The 23,431-nt window shown below is 42.5% G+C and overlaps 1 protein-coding gene across 11 annotated transcripts in view; it reads right to left on the bottom strand.

The window, feature by feature from the left end:
* LOC122812836 (protein 4.1-like) overlaps positions 1 to 23,431 on the bottom strand; it is a gene marked incomplete at its 3' end in the record, with an annotated part of 3,376,257 nt that overhangs the window by 1,628,431 nt on the left and 1,724,395 nt on the right. For all 11 annotated transcript variants that reach the window (XM_044084885.1, XM_044084929.1, XM_044084895.1 and 8 more), the window contains 1 exon segment: positions 7,569 to 7,787. In XM_044084885.1, coding sequence (XP_043940820.1) covers positions 7,569 to 7,787 — 219 coding nt within the window.

Below are 23,431 nucleotides of genomic sequence, written 5' to 3'. Positions count from 1 at the left end.
TAAGTTTTTCCCTTAAAGTAAGAACAATTAGAAAAGTTACACACCTGATAAGACTGCAATGGGTGTGAGGGCTGTATGTTTAAGGGAAGATGAAATGTAGGTATTTTATTGGATTAGGACCATGTACATCAGAAGATAGGAAAAACATGGGAATACAATCTAGACTCTTACAATTATACAAGACTCAACTAAACAGCTGAAAAACAGTGACAGGATAAGTGGAGGGGATATACTAATAAAAAGGGTCAATTTCAACATAAATCACAGATGGCTATGTTTCTGAAGTGGTGGTAGCATTTTCTAATGAGAATGAGTGAAGAAGTGGTGGGGGCTACTGGTTTGTACTTAATTCTAAAAAGCCTTGAGCATACAAGTCTACATAACCTTACCTTCGCAGTGACAAATGTAAGTCATAAAGGAGATAAGCTGTGATAATAAGGTGAACTACATTCTTAACTGTTGGCAGTTTTTTCAATTTTTTGGAAAATGTAAGATGCTTCATAAGCACAAAAGAAGAGGGGATTGCTGTCACTGCAGCAGCACTGGTCCCTGTCATGGACAGTGTAGCTCAGACAAGTCATTAACATGGTAAAACATTATCTAGAGTATTTCTTACGCATGTTCATTCATCTTCTAAACTGGGCAAGACCTAAAAAATTTCAACTGACTTTAGTAATGCACTGATGTAGATACATTACTTGCTTTGTGCTGCATGATATTCATGGGATGAAAACAGGAAGCAAAAAAGAGTTATGTACTTACCATAACTTGGAATCTGTGCTATCCAGTGTCATTATTAATCATGGATGGGTCTTGGATCTGACCTCGGATCTGACCCAGCAGTGCAAGTGACAGCTCCTGAGCTCAAGCTCCTCTCCTCCCAAGATCCCCTGTTTTCCATAACCCTCAGATCGAGTTTGCTAGATAGAAACAAAGGACAGTGAAACTGCCCACAAGAAGGAACAAGGATACTAATGACCCCATTACTCCAGGAGGGGGGACAGAGGGTGGGAAAGTAATGAATAATGACACTGGATAGCACAAATTCCAAGTTATGGTAAGTACATAACTCTATCTGATGCTATCCATGTCATTACTGATCACGGATGGGTCAGAGTCCCCAGTTATCAGGAACCCTGGGGGGTCTCAAGGAAGTGGCATGCCAGACCACAGAAGAACCAAATGAACCTCTAACCCTGGATACCAAGTCCAGTTTGTAATGTGGTACAAAGGTATTGGGATTTGAACAAGTAGCAGCAGCACAAATGTCATCTAGGGAAGTCCTTGCCTAGAAGGCCGAAGAAGTGGCCATCGACCTAGTGGAATGGGCTTTAACTGACCTGGGAAGTTCAATGTGATTCCTTTCATAAATGTGAGCTATACAACAAGTAATATAACGAGAAATAAAAACCTTAAAAATGGCCTGACCTTTCCTGGCCTAAGAGTATGCCATGAAAAGTTGATCTGATTTTCGAAAATTCTCACTTCTCTTCAAATAGAAACATAGCTGCCTATGCACACCCAGGCAATGCAGTTTGTACTCCCCTTCTTCGAAAAATTGGGAAAAAAGATGGGTAGTTGAATTGACTGATTAAGATTAGCCTCTGAGGCTACTTTAGGAATGAATGAAGGATTGGGTCTGAGAGATACCCTATCCTTGTGAAAAACACAATGGGGGCTTTGATGCAAACAGCCTGCAATTCAGAAACCCTCCTGGCCGAGGTAATAGCCACCAAAAATGCCATCTTCCAAGACAGAACCTTAATATCACACTTAGCCACAGGCTGAAAGGGAGGTTGTGTCAGGAACTGCAGCACCAAGGCAAGATCCCAAGGAGGAGAAGGATCTTTGAAAGGAGACCTGAGCAAGAAAACTCCCTTAAGAAAGGCCTTACACAATCTAGAAGAAAATGTGGGACTTTCACTTAAGTGGAAGTTGGATACAGCCACCAACTGGAGTTTAATCGTCGAGAAACAAGCCCCTTGTTGAAACAGAGGGGAAAGGAATGACAAGATATAAGGAATAGAAGCTGAAAATGGATCCATGTCACGCTGACGAGCCCAAAGATAGAATCTCTAAATGGATCTATGTCACGCTGACGAGCCCAAAGAGAGAATCTCTTCCATTTGCTGGAATAAACCTTTTTAGTAGAAGGTTTTTGGGAGGCTAAGATAATGTCTTTCACAGGAGAAGGAAGTTTAAGCTGGTTGACAATCACTGGAACTGAAGGTACCAAGCCGTCAGTCTAAGGGACTGAAGGTTGGGCAGAGGAAGCCCCCAGGGATGGGAAATGAGATCTTGGGTGAATCTAATATCCAAGGTGGATATTTCCGATGAGACCAAAGGAGGGAAAACCACATTTGAAGGGGTCAAAAGGGGGTAATGAGGATGCTTTAAGACTTTGGGAATGACGGGAGTTGGAGGATAGGCACATAGAAGACCCAGTGGCCAACGGTGGACCAAAGCATCCCTGGGTGACTCCCCCACTGGGGGGAATCCGGGCAAAGTATTTGCTGCATTCGTGATTGATCGGGGAGGCAAACAAATCACAGATACGGAGACCCCAATGGTTGAAAATCTGACTCGGCACGGACTGGTTCAGGGACCACTTGTGGAGGCTCAGGATAGATCTGCTGAACCTGTCTGCCAACATGTTGGAATCGCCAGGAATATGTGCTGCAGGAAGAAAGTGCCTGGAGGACACTATCCATTCCCACACCCTCATGGCCTCTCTGCACAGAGGACACAATCGTGTTCCCCCCAGTTTGTTGATGTACCAGACTACTACCATGTTGTCTGTTTGAATTGCCACAGTCCTGAGAGGGAGATAGTCCTGGAAGGCTAGCAATGAGAGGATGACTGCTCTCATCTCCATGACACTGATGTGCAACTTGGTCTCCAAAGGGGATCATGTGCCTTGGACCGTCCTTCCCTGAAAATGCCTCCCCACCTCAACAGGAAGGCATCTGTGGTCACTGTGGCCTGGGGCTGGGGAAGACAGAAGGGTGTCCCTAGAAGAAGGTCTTTGAACTGGAGCCACCCCGCTAAGTGATGCTGGCAGACCTAAGAGACCCTGACTGTCATGGATACAGGATGAAGATGAGCCGACCACTGCACAGCAAGGGTCCATTGAAGTACTCGCATATATGTGGCAAGGGGAACCAATTGAATTGCTGTTGCCATGGTTCCAAGGGCAGGAACACACTCTCAATCCAGAAGAATGTGGACTTGTTCCTGAACTGCATCCACCCTGCGTGGGGAAGGAGCTGCCACCTCCTACACTGTGTCCAGAAGAACCCCTATAAATTCTGATTTCTGGCATGGAGCAAGATGAGATTTGAGAAGATTGACTGTGATACCCAGGTCTCGAAAGAGGCCAAGAGAGTACTCTGTGGCTCAAGCAAGTTGATGACTTATGGGAGCTATTAAGAGCCAATAATCCTGGTATGGAAAGACCTGAAACCCCTGCAGCCAGGGATGGGCTGCTACCGCTGCCACACATTTGGTGAACACCAGGGGGACTGAGGTGAGACCGAAGGGCAGGGCTCGGAGGTGACTGGACCCAGCCGGAAATGCAGATATCTCCTGGAGCATCTGTCAATTTTTATGTGAGAGTATGCATCCTTGAGATCAACAAAGCACATCCAATCATCCTTGCACAGAAGCAGAAGAATGGACTGAGCAGTGACCATCTGGAACTTCGATTCCTTGACTGACATTCAAAATGCTGAGGTCCAGAATTGGATGCAGGTCCCCAGTTTTCTTGGGCACTAAAAAGAAGCAAGAGTAGGTTCTGGACCCTCGTCCTGTTGGGACCTCCTGGATGTCTCTTTTTTGAAGGTCTTGAACCTCTGAGAGAGAACTCCCTTTGGCAGGATGTAACATCCGGGAGTGACTTTTGAATTGGAGGGGGCTGACTGAAGGATATGAAGCATCCCTTGGACACAATGTTTAGCACCCACTGGTCTGAGGTAACAGGAGCCCAAGTCAGGGGGTGCAAGGAGATGCAGTCCCCCAAATGCCTCCAGTGCAGGACAGTCAGGAAGTACTTCGGGAGTGCTGTGAGGGCTTCTCCAAGAAGGGTTCCAGGTAGCCCTGATTTTGCAGACCTCCTCTGCCTCCAGGGTGGCGTCTTATCAAATCCTTTTCCCCGGCCAGAAGAAGAGGATTCCTGAGGAGTATCTTGGAAGGAAGACTGAGTCCTGCAGAACCACAGTTTCTTATTACTAAATTGATTCTTGGAGAAGGAACGCTGAGGAGTCAAAAAGTTGATCCCAACTGTGGACAAAATATTTCCCTCCTGCTTGCTGCAGGTTGTTTCCTTAACAGAAGGACCAAATAAAGTAGATCCACCAAATGGGACATTGGTACAGGACGTCCTGTTATCTGCAAATCCACAAAGGTGAAGCCAGGCATGCTGCCTAATAGCAATGCCTGTGCCCACTGCTCGAGAGTTGGCCTCAGCCGCATTAGAACTAAACCTCAGTGAGGGATATGAGAGTAGAAAGCTTTGGAGAGACTAACTTAAGGCCCTCGGGAGGCAGCAACTCTGAGGGAAGAGGAAAGCTCTGACACCAAATCCCTCTGCAGCCGTGTAAAGTGTGCCATGTAATTTGTAGGCCTCAGTCCAAACGTAGCTGCATGATCAATTGCGTACAACTCTCTGGTCGGGGAATGGACCATACAGATCTGCTCCGCAAGCTCCTTTCTGGTGGCTGCGGCAACCACGATGACATCAATTGGGACACCCTTGCTCCAAAGGACTTTATCGTGAGATGGACTCAGGAATTTGTCCACTCTCTTGGGGACAGGTTCTACTGTCCGGCTCCTTCCATGCTCTGCTGGAAATAAGCTGGACAAGCTTATCCACAGGGAGAGACACCCAGGAGGAAGATGTACCCATCCCGAAGGCCTTCAGGAACACTGACTCCCTCAGAGGACGGGGTGGGGAGAGACCAACCACCTTGCTCTTTCAGGATCTCAAGAATGCCCCCCCCCACAAAAGGCACTTCCTTGGATGGAAATCTGGAGGACCCATTCCCCTCCTCGAAATCCACGTTCTTAGTGTGGGACTATCAAGGGGAGTCCAAGTGTCTCCTCTTGCATGTCCTCTTCTGGGGAGGCTCCTGGGCTCTGTGGAGGACTTGGAACAGGAGGGTACCTTGATGGGGGTAATGCCCTTCTGAAGAGGCTCACAAGAGGGGCTGACCCCCGAATGGATGATGAAGACTCACCACCCAAAGTAGAACAAAGTGGGGGATGGTCCAGAGCAGACAATGGGCTGCTGACCATCTGGAAACAGTCCTCTCTATCTCCCAGAAGGCCAACAAGCTGGAGGAAGCCCAACCTTCATCCCCGCAGGATAAGGCTGACCAGGGGTAGAAGGGAGGACCCCGACATAGCACCAACATCCCTGGATGATATCAGCCCTGAGCTGTCCAAAACAGATGCCCCCCAAGGGGAGGGACAGTCTGGACCAGATCCCCCACCCCGGTGGCACCAGCAGACCTCTCAGGACCGAGGCATCGCCAGCTACAAAGGCAATGGAGCTGAACCCGCCATGGACCCAGGCAGTGTCAGAATGAAAACACCACCCGACACCAATAGCCTCTCCCTGGGCATGCTCTGACCTTGAGGGGCTGAACTAACATGAGTCGGACGAGGAGAGATGAGTTCTGATGAAGGTGAAGAGCCCCTCGGAAAGTGGCTAGGAGACAGTAACAAGCCAAGTTCAATTTGGGCTTTGAAAAAGCTCCTCATCATCCGATCTATGTCTGAAGGGAGTAAATCTCTGGTAGACATGGAGGAAAAGGAAGAATGGCCTGTCTGAGCCGAAGGTCTGCAGTCTCTGGAGGAGGACCTACTGGACTGCCTCAGATTTGACTTCCTACTAGTGGCTGGGGTGTCTTCAATAAGGATAGACTCCGAGAAGGCCATCAGATCCAATGGCCTGGACTGATCCGAGGGCAGTAAGGACCCCATGGACGGATCAGAGGGACCAGTTGGATCTGCGGGGGTTTTGGACCTAACTGGATCCATGGACCTCTGAGCCTCTGAGGACTCGGATCTGACATGGGGAGCAGAGGTTCTCGGAGCCAAAGACCTCAGAGCAAATACCCCAAAGGCTGGACTTGGATTCAGGAAGCTGGAATCAGAGAGCCTCAGCTTTTCTGTAGGAGAGTCCAGAGAGGAAGAGGACTTCAAGGGATCTAAGGGGGCTTTGGAGGGGGAACCCAAGAGCAGGGCACCCCTTTTGCAAGCCCTTTAAGTAAAAGCTGATTTCTACGGTCTAGGAGAGCCCTGGGGTTGAATCCTGCACAGATATCACATTCAACCTCTAAATGAGGCTCTCCTAGGCAGTAGATGCACTCCTCGTGCATGTCAGCGGAAGTCGACTTCTAACTACATGAGGAGCAGTGTCTGAACCCGGAGAGTTTGTTAGACATCTTGGTACACACACAACCCCCCCCCCCCCCCAAGCACACACACATACTCACCCAAAAGGAAAGGAGGAGAGGGAAAGTAAAAACAAGGAATGAAGGAAACTTCCACTGCAGGAACAAAGCGGGAACCTGGGAAAACACTAATGGACAGACTAACGCAGGGGAAGAAAGCTACTTGAAGGTAAAAGGTACAAAAGGGAGAGAAAAAAAAGGACAAGAAAACACAAAAAGTGATTTACTTATCTTCCAATGAGCTTCAGCCTTAGAGAGCATGTCCACTCGCAAATCGCAGCAAATGAGATCTGAGGATTATGGGTAGCAGGGGATCTTGGGAGGGGAGGAGCTTGAGCTCTGGAGATGTTGCTTGCACTGCCGGCTCAGATCCAAGATGCATCCGTGATCAATAATGACATGGATAGCATCAGATTCAAAGTTAAACAGGTGTGCTCAATTCAGAATCTGGATGGATGCTGCTGGCTATGGTACATATCAGTATAAGAGTATCAGATTCTAGAGCAGTAAATGTAGATTTCTAATGCAGTATGACAGATCCATCATATTTCTTTCTTTCTATAAAATATTCCAACTGCGTAAATATGTAACAGGAGTATTTTAAACCAGCACACCTCCTGAGCCCGCAAACAAAAATCTACCAGTGATGAATTCTCACATCCATCTACAGAAAAGGAATGCAACCATCACACAGAGAGATAATGATCCTCAGCTAAAACAGGCAGAGTATTTAAGAATACAAGACATTTAAAGGTTGTAAAAATACCTTTAAAAGCATTATGGTTTTACAGTATTTGCCTTACAAACATTGTTTACTCTAAATGACAAGTTGGGCAAAACACAATGTGGGCACAAAAGAGCTTACAAAACGGTACAATAGAAATAACATCACTTGGAAAAAGTTTATGTAGAATTCTAATACATATGCATCACTAAACTTTATAATAAAGAAAAATGTAGTACATTAAAAGATAAAAAAGCAACACGTAAAAACAAAATAAAATCAAATATCAACTAGTAAGCTTCAATTTCTCTGAATGTATGCTGTTAGAAATTATGCTTATTGGGTTTGCATGGTACCTATTTCAAAATCTAATATTTCAGAACTATTACCTGTACGATTTGTGAAGTTCCATAACTTTCTCTTCGAGTTCCTTGGTCTGGTTTGGTGCCAGTTTGAACTCTCCAACATAATCCAGCCCATGTAGGTCTGGGTCATAGTCTCCAAGTTCAGACTGGATTGTGTAGGACCCCAGCAAAGCTAGTGTTGCAAATGAGCAGGGTAGACGCCCTGTGAGGATGTCCTGTCGCAGCTGGAGACACAAGTAGTATCTAAAAAAGAAAAAAATATATACACGATATCTGAGTTTACAGTGCAAAGCCAAGTGCCCTCACCTCTAAAACTGGTACACCAGAGGAAATCCCAAAGCAATTCAATTTTATAGTCAGTCTTTGTAAAGTAACCAGGATACATCAAGATACAGTTGCCCATTGCAAAAGTGATCCAATTGTTTTGACCTGATAAAGTGACCTGCTCAGTGTGTTTAGAAGTGAAAGCAAATAAAGTCAACCCAGGTGCAGAGTGTAACTTTTTCATAATTTGTTACATAACCAAGCTACACATTGATAGACTACATAAAAGACAAGTATAATAACAATTCATATAAATTGCCACTACTGGGCTACTGTGTAGCCACACTGAGAAAATATTTTTTGCAGAATGAACATGTCTGTACACTGACCAACAGTTTAACTTCAGCAATCCCAGTGTCAAAAAAATAAACTGAAGTACAAAAGGTCAGGAACTCTACTCTAGTAAATTCAGTTACTGGCTACCAAGTACACTGCCTGGATGCCAGGAAAGAAGAAACTAAGACAGCCTGAAAGAAAATCAACTAAAAAAGGTGAATAGAAAATACTGACTGGGAAGAATCCTGCAGCTGTTCAGCAAACATTGGTTCAAGCTCCAGCTTTGGTGCAGCTTTCAGTAATCTAGAGAAAAATATAAGTCAAATGTGCTCAGAACTGACTGAAATAAACAAAAACACTGAAGGAGTATATCAACTCAGACAACAAAAGGCTGGGGAAGAAGCTTTAAACAGATATTTAGATGACCTGATAAAACTGCAAAAATCAGATGTAGAAATGAAGAAATGTCTGGCTGAGTAAGAAACTACTCAAGAAAAGAGGTTTCAAAAATGATATAATTAGAGGACAGAACACATACTGAAAATATGAGATTTTCTTCTGTACCACAGAAAGTGTATATCCGCAGTAGTGGTGCTGCTGTAGCATTGTCGCCTCACAGAAAGACATTGTCCCATTCGAGTCTTCTGTGGAGACATGCGTGAATGGGCGTACCTTCGTTGAAGGTTGTGCGTTAGGGCCGGCAACTCAGCACGTAAAAATCAACTGCCAATCATTAACGGACCGGAGTTCCGCTGTGGCGACCCCTAACCAGGAAAAGCCGAGAGACACAACAACCACAGAAAGTGTATGCTCCAAATCTGGCCATGAGAAAGTAAACAGGACCTGTATGCTTGAGACAGAGAAAAGTTTAGGAGGTTATTAGAAGCAAAGGGAGCACCTTGGAATTGAACAGGAATTTGGAGTTTAGAAATTCAGATGAACAGGAAGACAACCAGCAACACAGAGATTAGTAATAAATGTGAGTGCAAAGCATCAATCGCATTTGAGAAATATGACTGTATAAGAAAAAGTGGGAACTGAAACATTCGCCATACTTCATGTCATTAATGTTTGGAAGGATACTGAAGGGAGGGAAAGAAAGAAAAAGGTAAATAAGTGAAATTTTCTGTTCTTAACAGCACTTCTATGAAACTTTTCACAATATAAATTGCATGTTTTACAGTAAACTATTTTTAGTTTTTCTTATATGTGATAAAATTACTGAAGTGAACAGATGCCTTTTTTCATTCTTTCTTTTTTAGTACTAAGAAATGTAGGCATTGCAGTGTAAAAACAGAAGAAAGCCTAGACAGTTGCATGTTTAAATTAATAGGCTGTACTCGGGTTGCTGAGGTGGGGGATGGGGTGCAAAAGTACATGGATTATAACATATACAGAGCTTATACGTTTTCTCTTATTTTTGCATAAGTGAAAGTCTGGATTATTAATTTTGGCTTAATCTAATAAATTTTAAGTGGAAACAAGTAAATATGAGAATACTGAGTAAAATGAAAAGTTTCCTTTAGCAATAAATGTTTCAGCCTGTACTTCAAGATGCTGGAGAGGACTATATATTTTTTTTCTCTTACATTTTCATGGAGACCAGCTGAAAAGAGGACAATAAAAAGTGAGACAAATGGTTTCTCCAAGGTTAAAAGTTAATGTTTTCTGAAAGGGTGCAAGTTGTTTTCACATCTGGGAGGAGAAAGAAGAAAAAAAAAAAAGATCAGACACCAGTTAGTGTAAACAGAAGCACAGGCAATAACATGCATTTTAGGATGGATAAACAAAAGTTATGCACGTATCATAATGACAGACCAAGTGCTGTCTGGCTCCATCTTGCTTCAACCTGTGGGTTGACTTGAATCAGACACAGGCCAAATCCTCTAAACTATAACTCATTGGGCTCTGCCTCCTCCACCCACAACCCCCACTTCTGAATAGACACCTCAGATGGAATTTACCCCATCTTAATGTAAATCCAACACACATTTCTCACATAAAGGACGCCGCCAAAGGACTCCAAGAAAAAGGGGTAACCAAACCTTCCACACTTGGTCATCTTAGACAATAGGACTCGTCAAAAAGGTGCGTGTGGGGTGGTTGAACTAGACAGAGGCAGACAACATGGCTCTATTGTTATGTAAGTACATAACATTTGTATCTGATGTTGTCTTCTCCGTCTGGCTTCAACCTGTGTGACAGAATTCCCAGCCATGTAAAAATCCCTGGGAGGATCTATGGAAGGATATTCTGCAACACAGTGGAGTCAAAGGAAGCCCTGCACCAAGACTGAATGTCCAGCTTTTAGAAAGGTGTGATGGCCCACTGAAGTAGGTGCAGCACAGACTTTGTCCAAGGAAGTTCTGAAAAACAAAGCCATAGAACTCGCCAAAGAGTGACCCTTAGGATTCCCCAAGCAAAGTCTTGCCTCGCAAGGCATAAGCAAAGGAAATACAGTCTGATAGTCACTTGGATAAAGTCACTTTCTACACAGGTCTGTCCAATATGGATTTCAAAAAAAGAAAAGCAGCTGGCTGGTTCTCTAAAGGTTTTTGTCCTGTTCAGGTAAAACTTCAATTCTCTAGGCATATCAAAGCAAAGCAGCAAGTATTCATCCTTGTTCGAGAAATTAAGGAAAAACACAGGAAGCTAAATAGATCTACTCAAATTACTCTTGATAGCTACTCTGGGCAGAAAGGAAGGATTGGTGTGGAGTGAAACACTATCGCTGTGAAACACCAGGTAAGAAGGAGAAGAATCTAGAGCCTGTAGCTCAGAAATTCAACCGGCCGAGGTAACAGCCACCAGAAACAAAGTTTTCCAAGATAACTTTAGGTCTGAAGCAGCAGAAAGTTCAAAAGGAGGGCTTGCAAGGTCTTGAAACAGGAAAGGCAAATTCCAGGAAGGGAGTGGATCCCAAACAGGAGGACACAGAAGAAATGAGGCTTTAAAGAATGGCTTAGAAATTTTCAGAGCAGCCAAAGTAACATTATCTCTACAGACCTGAAAATTAGAAATGTCTGCCAGGTGTACAGTACCTTAATTGTAGAAAAACTACAACCCAATGTAAACAAGTCAGCAAGAAAATCTAGAATTGACTAAAGTAGAGGAAAAAGGATCAAATCTCCAAGATACATCCTACATTTTCAAACATTTCCATTTACTGACAACACCTTCCTAGTGGACAGCTTCTGGGATGAGGACAAAATATATACACAACGCTATCAGGTTGGGATTCTGGGGCATCAAAGGAACTGCAGAAACCATCCAGTTAGCTTGAAGGACAGCAAACTGGGAGAATCCAGACCTGCTGCATGATAAATGAGATCCAGAACCCAAGTAGAGTACTGCAGAAGAGGCCACAGAAAGGGGAACCACACCTGATGAGGCCAGAAGGGAGTTATAATGATCACTGTTGGCCTGCAATGGGCTGACTTCTGAAGAAACTTGACAATCAGAAGAACTGAAGGGTAAGTGTATAGGTGTCCCAAAGGTCAAGCATACAGAACAGCTTCTCTGGGTGACTGCCCCTGAGGGGGGACTAAAGCATAACAGCTGTTGCATTTGTTGCTGGAGGGGGAGGCAAAGAGGTCTCAACACAAATTGTCCTAGTGCTGAAAGATCTGAGCTGCAACTCAGATTTAGAGACCAATCAAGAGAGAAGGAAGAGGCCGAAAGCCCTGCCACGGGAATGGACTGGACACCAATTGGCATGGGTTGTCCAGGTGCAGGCTGTTGAATGGCTGCAGGCACAGATGAGACTGGGGAATTTACACTGGCTGAGGAAGACTGACATCTCCTGAACAGAGAATATGCCCTCCATAACATCAAAGGCAGAGGTGTAATCTGGCTTCCCAGAGCCGGCAATCCCAGTACCCAAGGATACCAGAGACATGTCCAAACCCAGGGAAGTACACTTATCTCCTATGTCAAGACCGGAGCCAAGCTGTCAAAGGTCAAAACTCAGAGTGGGAGGGATGAACCCAACCCAGAAATGCCAGTCTCAATGCCACAACTCTGAGATCTGCTTGGCTCCAACACAGTCAGAGTCGATGAGACCAACGTGGGAGACTGACAACCCATCGGATCACACCCCATGAGAGGAAACACAGGCAGGCCACAGGGGCTAAGGAAGGAAACCAGGTTAAAGGAGCTAAGGTTCCAGGGAGAGGTCCCAGACATGAAGGGATAAGACCCAATTGCATCTGAGTCTGCAAAAAGGACTTTATCAACTGCTCCAAGTCTGATGCTTTGAAAGTGTCCACTGACCACTATGACTAAGCGGATAACACCACCGAGGGGGACTTGGAGGGTCACTTGGAAGATGAAGCATCCAAGTTGAAGGGGCATGGAATTAGGGCAGGAAGGAGAAGACTCTGATGACATTTCTGGTGGAGTGGACATGGAGAAGGGGGAAGAAAACTAATCTGACAGAGCTACTTTGACCAAAAAAGGGCTCGGTACATTAAGGACTGGAGATGGAACTTTGTTCATGATTGGTTCAAGCTCTGTTCATGATTGGTTCCACTGAGTCAGAGTCAATGCCAGTGCCAAGGCCTCCAGGGCACCTGAAAGTCTTGGGATTTCAGGCCTGGTAAGCCAGAACAGAGTCCATGAGTGGAGACAGATGAGACCTCATATGACACCCTCTAAAGGTCTTGGAGTCCTTGGAAGGGCAATGAGGTGTGTCAGAGATGTCCTTCAGTGCCGAAAAACTAGCAGGAAGGAGAACCTTAAGGACTACCTTAGCCCTTCTCTCATTAACTGCCCTAGACCCAAATCCCTCGCAAATCGAACAAGGGTAATCGAGGTGGGCAGCCCCAAACAACAAATGCACTTATCGTGCGCATCTTGTGAGGGCAATACATTTTTTGAATCCCTTACCTATGGATAAAGAAGACATATAACAAACACAATAAACTACACAGAAGAAAACACTACTTTAAATACACCCTAGAGAGAAAAACTACCCCACTTGGAAAACAAGAGAATCACACTGCAAACAACCTCAAAGAGGTGGGAAAACCCAGCTGCTAAACATATACACACACTAATAGAATAACAATTGTAAGCCTAAACCTATAGCTAAAGGGTAAGGGAAAAAGCAATACGAAATACCTACACAAAAAGGATACGTTTTTGCATAGCAACAGATCAAGCTGCTGAAAGGAATGACGGTACACTTGATCTTTGGTGTCTGTAAGGGGGGGCAGGGAGTTGTGCACAGGGGAGGCATACCCCAGTGAGTTAAAGTCTAGAGAATTTGGCCAGTGTCGGATTTGACAGCCTACAGACTGAAGCCAGACTAAAGATATCGAATCTTCAATTCCAGGTTAATTAAGGCCGCTGTCTGAGACAAATGATCCAATTGGTGGGCCTAAAATTCATTACTTGAAGATTTGCATAGCTATGCCAGTTTATATTAACTTAACAGGTTATGGGGGTGGGTTTCTTTTTTTGAGGTTTTTATTAAATCAAAAAGTCTTGTAAAATGTGACAGGTTCTAATGTTGATAAGAAAAAAATTGTATAAAGGATTAATCTGATTAACATCACGTACAGTTAACACAAAAGCTGGAAAAAGACATTTGGAAAAACTACCATATATAATAGGTGGGAATAATGACTTCTTACCATAATGGTGCCAATTTCCACATTATTCTGAAATGTGGGTGGTCTCACACTTATAGACAAAAAGGAACAAATATTTAATCATATTAAGAAATGCAGAGTGCAAATAGCAATGCTACAGGAGACATATTGAGAATGAACTCAGCTTGTGACTTTGATAATAAAAGGATTTCAGGATGGATATTTGGCAGAACAGTGGCAAAGGAAAAGAGGACTACTTATATCAATTGTTAGAGGAGCTCCAGTAGTGATAGAAGAGGGGAAAAAAGATAATGGCAGATTTGTGGTAGAAAGGGGCTAATGGCAAGGGATGAGGATTATGCTGGCGTGCATTTATATTCTACCTAAAACTGCCATCATGGAGCTTAAAAATTGGGAGAAATATTCAGCTTTCAGCAGGGAATATATGTGGGGAGTGGAATTTTATTTGCAACAATGAGGAAGCATGTGTGGCACTTAGAAGGGAAAAGAAAACAAAAGAGGGTAGATTTCTTAAGAAATGTATGAAGATATTTGGTATGAAAGACATGAATTCAGTAACACCAGCTTGGGAGAATTTACAGGGCATTCCGCAATGTACAATAACTGGGCTAGAAGAGACAGAGTTTCACTGGAACATGTGCAATTAACTGAGAACTTTGACACACATCAGATGAGACAATGGCACTTCCCCACCTACCTGTTAAAAGGAAAGGAATTTATGGAATGGGTAGAGCAAATTATTTGAGAGTTATTTCAGAAGATAGAAGTATTCCAAGAAGTTATAGCCAGGAGTGAGATAAAATAAAAAGGAGTTTAAAAAAGGTAGAAAGAAATAAAGAAAGAGAGATCTGATTAAGAAGTAAAAGGAATTAGTTAGAGGGGCTGACAAAGGTTAAAGTATTACAGAGAAGGGGAAATCTCATAGAACAAGAGGTAGCACAACTGCAGTGTGTTAAAAGGAAAATAAGGGAGTACCAGCATAACATGCATGAGTTTAGAAAGATTGCTTTTAAGCAACTGTTTTTTAATAACTCCAGAGCACTAAAACTTTTGGCACAAAGACTTAGGCAACAGAAAACAGAAAGGGTTGCTGCCAAATCTAGGGAACCTACAATAAGAAAAATAACCAGAGATTCTGTAGTGGTGTTAGCGATATTTCAGAAATTTTACAAAAAAATTGTATAAAGCACATAAGTGGGGAAATCAAGAAAAAGCACAAACTGAAATATTCATAGGTTCATAGATTAGTACTAGGCTAACTGCCCTTGTGAGCCATTTTAAGCCTAGCCAGTTATCCCTTGTGAGACTCAAACCTTGCACTTTGTGTTTGTAAGGCAAACACCTTAACCATTAGGCCACCCTCCCAAGATTTACACATGCCATGGCTAGAGGTAGATGTTCAACAATTACCAGTTAAGATAGGAGGAGATCAGATAAAAATGGTGATGTATAACCAAACTGCATGAAAATTTTTGTGAATAGATGGTATTCTGGTGGAAGTTTGGAAACTAAGAGGGAAGAAAGTAATAAAGATCTGGAAGGTTTTGTTTAACTGTATTTTAAAAGGAAGGGACGCACCAACATCTTGGAAAAAAGCTGTGGTGGTTGTAATACATAAAGATGATAAAGACCCATCAGATCCTGCTTCATATAATCAAAAATTATCCAAAATTGATAAATATGGTTCAATGTGGTTTTGTGGAGGGGAAGCAAACATTTGACATTAACAGAACAATGATAATACAAAGGGAAAGAGAATCCAAGAAAATAGTGCTGTTGGTGGGTTGTGATGCAGAGAAAGCATTAGACAGAGTAAACTGGGATTTACGAGTAGAACAATGGAAGCATTAACATTTCCTGACACAATAAGGTTAATGCAAAAAAAAAAAAAGGCAAAATAAATGCTGCTGGCTCAAAGGTAATCCACCAGGAAGTAATTTATTGCAGTAAGCGCTTTTGTTTTACTACATTGAGTAAAACTTCTTCAGGCAAATGAGGAAAAAATATCTGACACTTAAATAAGGAACATGGCTTCTTGTCAGAATTAATCAATTAAAAATTAAACAGCAATTCATCAAATGGATATACATCCATTAAAATACATCTATTAATAAACAAATTGATGAACTACGTTCTAAAACTGAAAAGTGTATACTAAAAACAAAGTAAAATGCAACCATAAAATACATACCATAAAAACATTAAATACTGTTAACGTATATATTTAAGCAAGTGGACAGTGTACGGCAACCAGGCTCAAAGGAAGATAAAAATGTTTAAAAATGTGTTAAATGAATTTCATATTGTTCGAGTCAAAAATCTTAAAACAGTAATTGTAAAACAGCCCATAAAATGTACCCAAAACTTGCAAAACATACAAAACAGACTTAAGAACTCCACACTGTAAGAAGCTTAAATTTAAAAATTGAAAATGCAATTACAGTGGTGGTCACAGTGTTAAAAATTAAAATTATGTTGAAATTATCTCTGAAGGCTCTTGTACTTAAGGACACAGGATAAGGAACACACGTCATTCAGACCCGGGATGCTACAAGCGTTAACCCTTTTTGGCCAAATAAGTTCATGTATTTCAAACAATAAATTGAAAGGGCCACCCCTAGGGTCATGCTGCACCTGGTCTATAATCTGGAAACAAAAGCTGTGTTGTGGGTATGCGTGTACATGTTTCGCTAGTGCGTTCCCGGCCCTGGATTTTTTTGATACTATACACATGCTCACAGACTCTGTCCCTGAGTCTTCGGTCTGTCTTACCGATGTAGAAACAGGGGCAGAGTGTACAAGTAGCCAAGTAAACAGCACTCTTAGCCAGGCAATTAAACCTTTTATTGATGGAATACTTTTTGCCCCTAATAATGAAACTTTGCCCCATTGTCATATATTTACAATACAGACAACTCTCACATTTAAAAATACCTACAGTCCTAGTAAAACTAGGTTTTACCCTCTCCAGTAGATTTTTAAGGTTGGCCCCCCCCTTCTATACATAATCCGGGGGGTTGGATCCACCATGGGGGCTAAATCCCTGACACTAATAGGTTCCAATTTTTAAAAATGATTTTTCTTATAATAGGTGCATCAAGACTATAAGTGGAAATAAAAGTAGCCCAAAAAGAATCAATTTTTTCTGAATGAACAAACCCAACACTAATGGTTTGTGAGTAAATCAGGTGGGGTTTTGGTACTAAAATCGGATTAAATTGCCCATTAATTCTTTTGTGCTGGACTTCGGAAACCAAATCATCTAACAATTGTGGGGGACACCCTCGATTCATGAACGTGTTATACAACACTTGATATTCCAAACTAAATTCCAACTCGGACACCATCCTAGCCTTTTCTGCTGGTAAAGATGACAGCTGGAGAAGTGGAGGAACGAGTTGGAATAGGTTTGGTTTCCTGTGTATTTTAGCTTTAAAGGATTTCATTTTTTCTATCTTTGTACAGCTCTACATCCAGGTAACTAATGCGCTCAACACCCAGACTGTGTGTCTTCTTCTTTTGGCTGCTCCCGTTATGGTTCGCCATAGTGGATCATGTTTCCATTTCTTCCTGTCCTCTGCATCTTGCTCTGTCATCCCAACCACCTGCATGCCCTCTCTCACCACATCCATAAACCTTATCTTAGGTCTTCCTCTTTTCCTGGTACCTGGCAACTTCATCCTTAGCATCTTTTTCCCAATATACTCTGCATCCCTTCTCAGCACATGTCCAAACCAACGTAATCTTGCCTCTCTGGCTTTGTCTCCAAACCTTCCAACCTGGGCTGACCCTCTAAAATACTTAATTCCTAATCCTGTCCACCCTCATCACCAGTGCAAATCTTAATATCTTTAACTCTGCCACGTCCAGCTCTGACTCCTACCTTTTTGTCAGTGCCACTGTCTCCAACCCATACAACATAGCTGGTCTCATTAACCTCTTGTAGACCTTCCCTTTCATTCTTACTGGTACTAGTCTGTCACAAATCACTCCTGAGACTCTTCTCCACCCACTCAATCCTGCTTATACTCTCTTCTTCACCTCTCTTCCACACTCCCCATTACTCTGAACTGTTGATCCCAAGTATTTAAACTCATCCACCTTTGCCACCGCTACTCCTTGCATCCTCACCATTCCTCTATCCTCCCTCTCATTTACACACATATTCTTAGTTCTGCTGACCTTCATTCCTCTTCTCTCTAGAGCATATATCCACCTCTCCAGGGTCATCTCCGCCTGTTCCCTACCCTCACTACAGATCACAATGTCATCTGCAAACATCATAGTTCACGGGGGCTCCTGTCTGATCTCTTCTATCAACCTGTCCATCACCATTGCAAATAAGAAAGGGCTCAGAGCTGATCCTTGATGTAATCCCACCTCCACCTTAAATGCATCAGTCACTCCCACCGCAGACATCACTGCTGTCACACTATCCTCGTACATATCCTGTACCACTCTTACATACTTCTCTGACGCTCCCGACTTCCTCATACAATACCACAACTCCTCTCTAGGCACCCTGTCATATGCTTTCTCTAAGTCCACAAAAACACAATGCAACTCCTTCTGACCTTCTCTGTACTTTTCCATCAACACTCTCAGAGCAAACATTGCATCTGTACTGCTCTTTCCTGGCATGAAACCATACTGCTGATCACTAATCATCACCTCCCTTCTTAACCTAGCTTGCAGTACTCTTTCCATAACTTCATGCTGTGACTGATCATTTTAATCCCTCTGTAGTTACTACAGCTCTGCACATCACCCTTATTCTTAAAAAATCAGTATCAAAACACTTACTCCATTCCTCAGGCATCCTCTCACTTTCCAAGATTTCATTAAACAATCTAGTTAAAAACTCCACTGCCATTTCACCTAAACACCTCCATGCTTTCACAGGTATGTCATCTGGACCAACAGCCTTTCCACTCTTCATCCTCTTCATAGCTATCCTTACTTCCCTCCTTGCTAATCCACTGCACTTCATTAATTCACTATCTGCACATCATCCAACCTTCTCTCCTTTTCATTCTCTTCAATTATCAGCCCCTCAAAGTACTCTTTCCATCTCCTCAACATACTCTCCTCACTTGTGAGTACGTTTCCCTCATTATCCTTTATTACTCTTACCTGCTGTACATCTTTACTAGCTCGGTCCCTCTGTCTAGCCAATCGGTACAGGTCCTTTTCTCCCCTCCTTAGTGTCCAACCTTTCATACAACTCTTCATACGCCTTACCCTTAGCCTTTCCCACCTCTCTCTTTGCCATACACCTCATCTCCTTATACTAGTCTACTTTCTTCATCTCTCTGACAATCCCACTTCTTTGCCAACCTCTTTCTCTGTATACTCTCCTGTACTTCTTCATTCCACCACCAGGTCTCCTTGTCCTCCTTCCAGATGTCACACCAAGCACCTTTCTAGCCATCTCCCTTACTAGTGCTGCTGTTGTTACCCAGCTATTCAGTAACTCTTCACTGCCACCCAGTGCCTGTCTTAACTCTTCTCTGAACTCCACCTTACAATTACCCTTTTTCAATTTCTACCATTTGATCCTTGGTACTGCCCTCGCACTCCTCCTCCTCCTCTTCTTGATCACCAATGTCATCCTACAAACCACTATCCTATGCTGTCTAACTACACTTTCCCCTGCCACCACTTTACAGTCTCCAATCTCCTTCAGACAGGCCCTTCTACATAAGATATAATCCACCTGTGTGCATCTTCCTCCACTCTTGTATGTCACCCTATGCTCCTCCCTGTTGTTAAAATATGTATTCACCACAGCCATGTCCATCCTTTTCGCAAAATCCACTACCATCTGACCTTCTGCATTCCTTTGCTTAACACCATACCTACCCATCACTTCCTCATCCCCTCTGTTCCCTTCACCAACATGCCCATTGAAATCTGCTCCAATCACCAGTCTCTCACCCTTGGGTACAGTCATCACCCACTTCATCCAACTCACTCCAAAATCTTTCTTAATCATCCATCGCACACCTAACTTGTGGAGCATATGCATTAACAACAATCATTACACCATCAATTCCAGCTTCATAAACATCACTCTATCCGACACTCTCTTCACCTCCAAAACACTCTTAGCATACTGTTCCTTTAGGATAACCCCTACGCCATTTCTCCTCCCATCCACACCATGATAAAACAATTTGAATCCGCCTCCAATACACCTAGCTTTGCTGCCCTTCCATCTGGTCTCTTGCACACACAATATACAACCTTCCTTCTGTCCATCATATTAGCTAGCTCTCTCCCTATAGCAGCCATACTGCCAACATTCAAAGTTCCGAACCTCACTATCACAGTCCTAGCCTTTACCTGCCTTCGGGCATGCCTACTCCCTCTTCTCCTCCTTCGGCCAACAGTAGCCCAATTTCCGTCAGCACCCTGTTGGCCAACAGTACTGGTGGCAGTCGTTGTTAACCCGGGCCTCGACCGATATGGTATGTATATCTGTACTGTTGTCCGCATGTATGATTTGTCAAAATTATACGCCAGATGCCCTTCCTGATGCAAACCTCCCCATTTATCCGGGCTTGGGACCGGCACACAAAAATGCACTGGCTTGTGCATCCCCAGTGGCTGGGTTAACACCCGGATCATGTGTGAATCGCATAAATTGAGTAGACTCATTTAAATATGTCATTAACCTCTGGATGTCATCCATCGTTCCATTAAACATGACAAAAATGTCATCTAAATCCAACCCCCCCCCCCCAGATTACATATAGAAGGGGGGCCAACCTTAAAAATCTACTGGAGAGGGTAAAACCTAGTTTTACTAGGACTGTAGGTATGTTTAAATGTGAGAGTTGTCCATATTGTAAATATATGTCAACAAGGCAAACTTTCACTATTAAGGGCAAAAAGTATTCCATCAAAAGGTTTAATTGCCTAACAGTGTTTGTTTACTTGGCTACTTGTACACTCTGCCCCTGTTTCTACATCAGTAAGACAGACAGAAGACTCAGGGATAGAGTTTATGAGCATGTGTATAGTATCAAAAAATCCAGGGCCGAGAACGCACTAGCGAAACATGTACACGAATACCCACAACACAGCTTTTGTTTCCAAATTATAGACCAGGTGCAACATGACCCTGGGGTGGCGCTTTCAATTTATTGTTGGAAATACGTGAACTTAGTTGGCAAATAAGGGTTAATGCTTATAGCCCCCCAGGTCTGAATGGCATGTTCCTTATCCTGTGTCCGTAAGTACAAGAGCCTTCAGAGAGAATTTCAACATAATTTTAATTTTTAACACTGTGACCACTACTGTAATTCCATTTTCAGTTTTTAAATTTAAGCTTCTTACAGTGTGGAGTTCTTAACTCTGATTTGTATGTATTGCAAGTTTTGGGTACATTTTATGGGCTGCTTTACAATTAATGTATTAAGATTTTTGACTCTAACAATATGAAATTAATTTAACACATTTTTAAACATTTTTATCTTTCTTTGAGCCTGGTTGCCGTACACTGTCCACTGGCTTGAATGTATACGTTAACCATATTTAATGTTTTTATGGTATGTATTTTATGGTTGCATTTTACTTTGTATTTAGTATACACTTTTCAGTTTTAGAATGTAGTTCATCAATTTGTTTATTAAAAGATGTATTTTAATGGATGTATATCCATTTGAGGAGTTGCTCTTTAATTTTTAATTAATTCTGACAAGAAGCCATGTTGCTCATCAGATATTTTTTTCCTCATTTGCCTGAAGAAGTTTTACTCAATGTAGTAAAACAAAAGCGCTTACTACAATAAATTACTTCTTTGTGGATTAACTTTGAGCCAGCAGCATTTATTTTGCTTTATTTAGTTTTTTTTTTTTGCCTGGTTTGTTTATAATAAGGTTAATGAGAAGGATACATGAAGGATTTCAGGCAAAAATGAAAGTGGGAGGGTTCCTCTTTGATAAGGTGTGCCCAAATGGAGGAACCAAGCAGGGGTGTTCTTTTTCACCTATGCTACTTGCGCTACATTTAAAACCATTTGGCAAAGAAAATAAGGGACTTAAAAATTTAAGGATATAATATATATGGTATTCAAGAAAAGCTGGCCTTATTTGCAGATATTATTTTATACCAGATGGAACCAGGAAATGACATCATAGTGTTGTGGAGCATTCTGAGACAGTTCCGTTTTATTTTTTATATATATAAAATTAAAGTGAAAACAAAGGCTATAGTTATAAACTATGTACCTACAAACACAAATTGCGTCAGTAATACCCGCATTTAGGGGGACATGATAAAATGAAGTATTTAGGAGTATGGATTAAAAAGGATTTTGTAATGGCAGCTAAGGGTACGTGCGAAGAGATTAAACAAAGGATAATACAAAAGCTAAGAAAGTGGAAGCTCTTGCCAATGGATATGGATAGCAAGATACAAGCAGTAAAAATGTTTTTAGTCCCTTTAGATTTACACCCAGTACAGGAATACTTGGATCAATCAGAGGAGAAGTTGTGGAGAGTGATAAATAAAAGAGTTGTGTAATTTTATCTGTGAAGGGAAGAGAGCAAGAGTCAAGCGAGATAAATTGTTCCTCCCAACAGAACAAGGTTAAGGCTTACCTGATTTGAACAGGTATTTTAGAGCTATACAGTTAAGGTTCTTGTACATAACACAAGCAGAAAGCTGCAATTCAAAGTGGAAAGGGATGATGAAAATGTAGCAGGAGAGGGGAATTTAAGAAATAAGAAAGAGTGGGATTTTTTATGCAGATCCTTAAGAAGTCATACTGATTATATTTACAAAGTAGCAGATTTATACACAAAGTCCAGGACTGCTCTTCTCGGAGTTATTTATTTTTCTCCAAGGTATGTCAACCTTGGATACAAAAGTTCAGGGAGTGGGGAGGGTGAAGAAACCAACTTTAAGGAGGTGCAGTGATGCTCAACATTTGCTGTTACCACATATTTTATTTTTTATAATTCTGGGACATACAGTTAAGAACCATCTGAATTCCAAATGGTACACAGAATATTTTTTTTTTTTTTTTTTTTTTACTCCTGTGTGCCAGCCAACCATGAACGCCCTTTCACAGGCAATCACTCAGGTAACTGAAGGGTTTTTACTTGAAGTTCTCAGCTCATGCTATGCTTATAGCTGCTGGACTATATGATCCATCTATGCGGAAGCTGTAATGCTAGGCCTGTTCTGCTGTACACGTAATTTCACATGTTATTCCAGCTATAGCACAAGTTGTTGCCTGGCAAACCCCCTACATCAGTTTTGGCACATGCATACTTTCAGATATGTGTTACTACAGCTACAATGTAAAGTGCTGCTTGGCAATCCCCTGCATGCAGCTGATCTAGTGTTAAGCATGAATTCACCGAATTTCCACCACAAACCATCAGCACAGGAGGTGCAGGAGTTGCCCCTCCCTCCCTCAGGATGGGGAAAATGGTGAAGCGGCTCATTTATACCATGCCTGGCCAGCTCCACCAATAACCAGGTCATATTATCAGAGGGTCATCTGGACTGCAGTCAGGACTAGCTGGTTGAAGTCAGGGTGGGCAGGGAAAATTCAACCTGGCAGTACATCATACACGCTTAAGACTATGAGATAAACCTGCATCCCATAGACCTGGGAATACTTCTTCCCTTCTTACTTGCATGGTGGGAATAACAAGA

Source organism: Protopterus annectens, chromosome 1.part1 (genome assembly GCF_019279795.1).
Source record: "Protopterus annectens isolate FY-2018-M chromosome 1.part1, PAN1.0, whole genome shotgun sequence".
NCBI lineage: Eukaryota > Metazoa > Chordata > Ceratodontiformes > Protopteridae > Protopterus > Protopterus annectens.
This window is presented reverse-complemented; position numbering and strand designations above follow the sequence as displayed.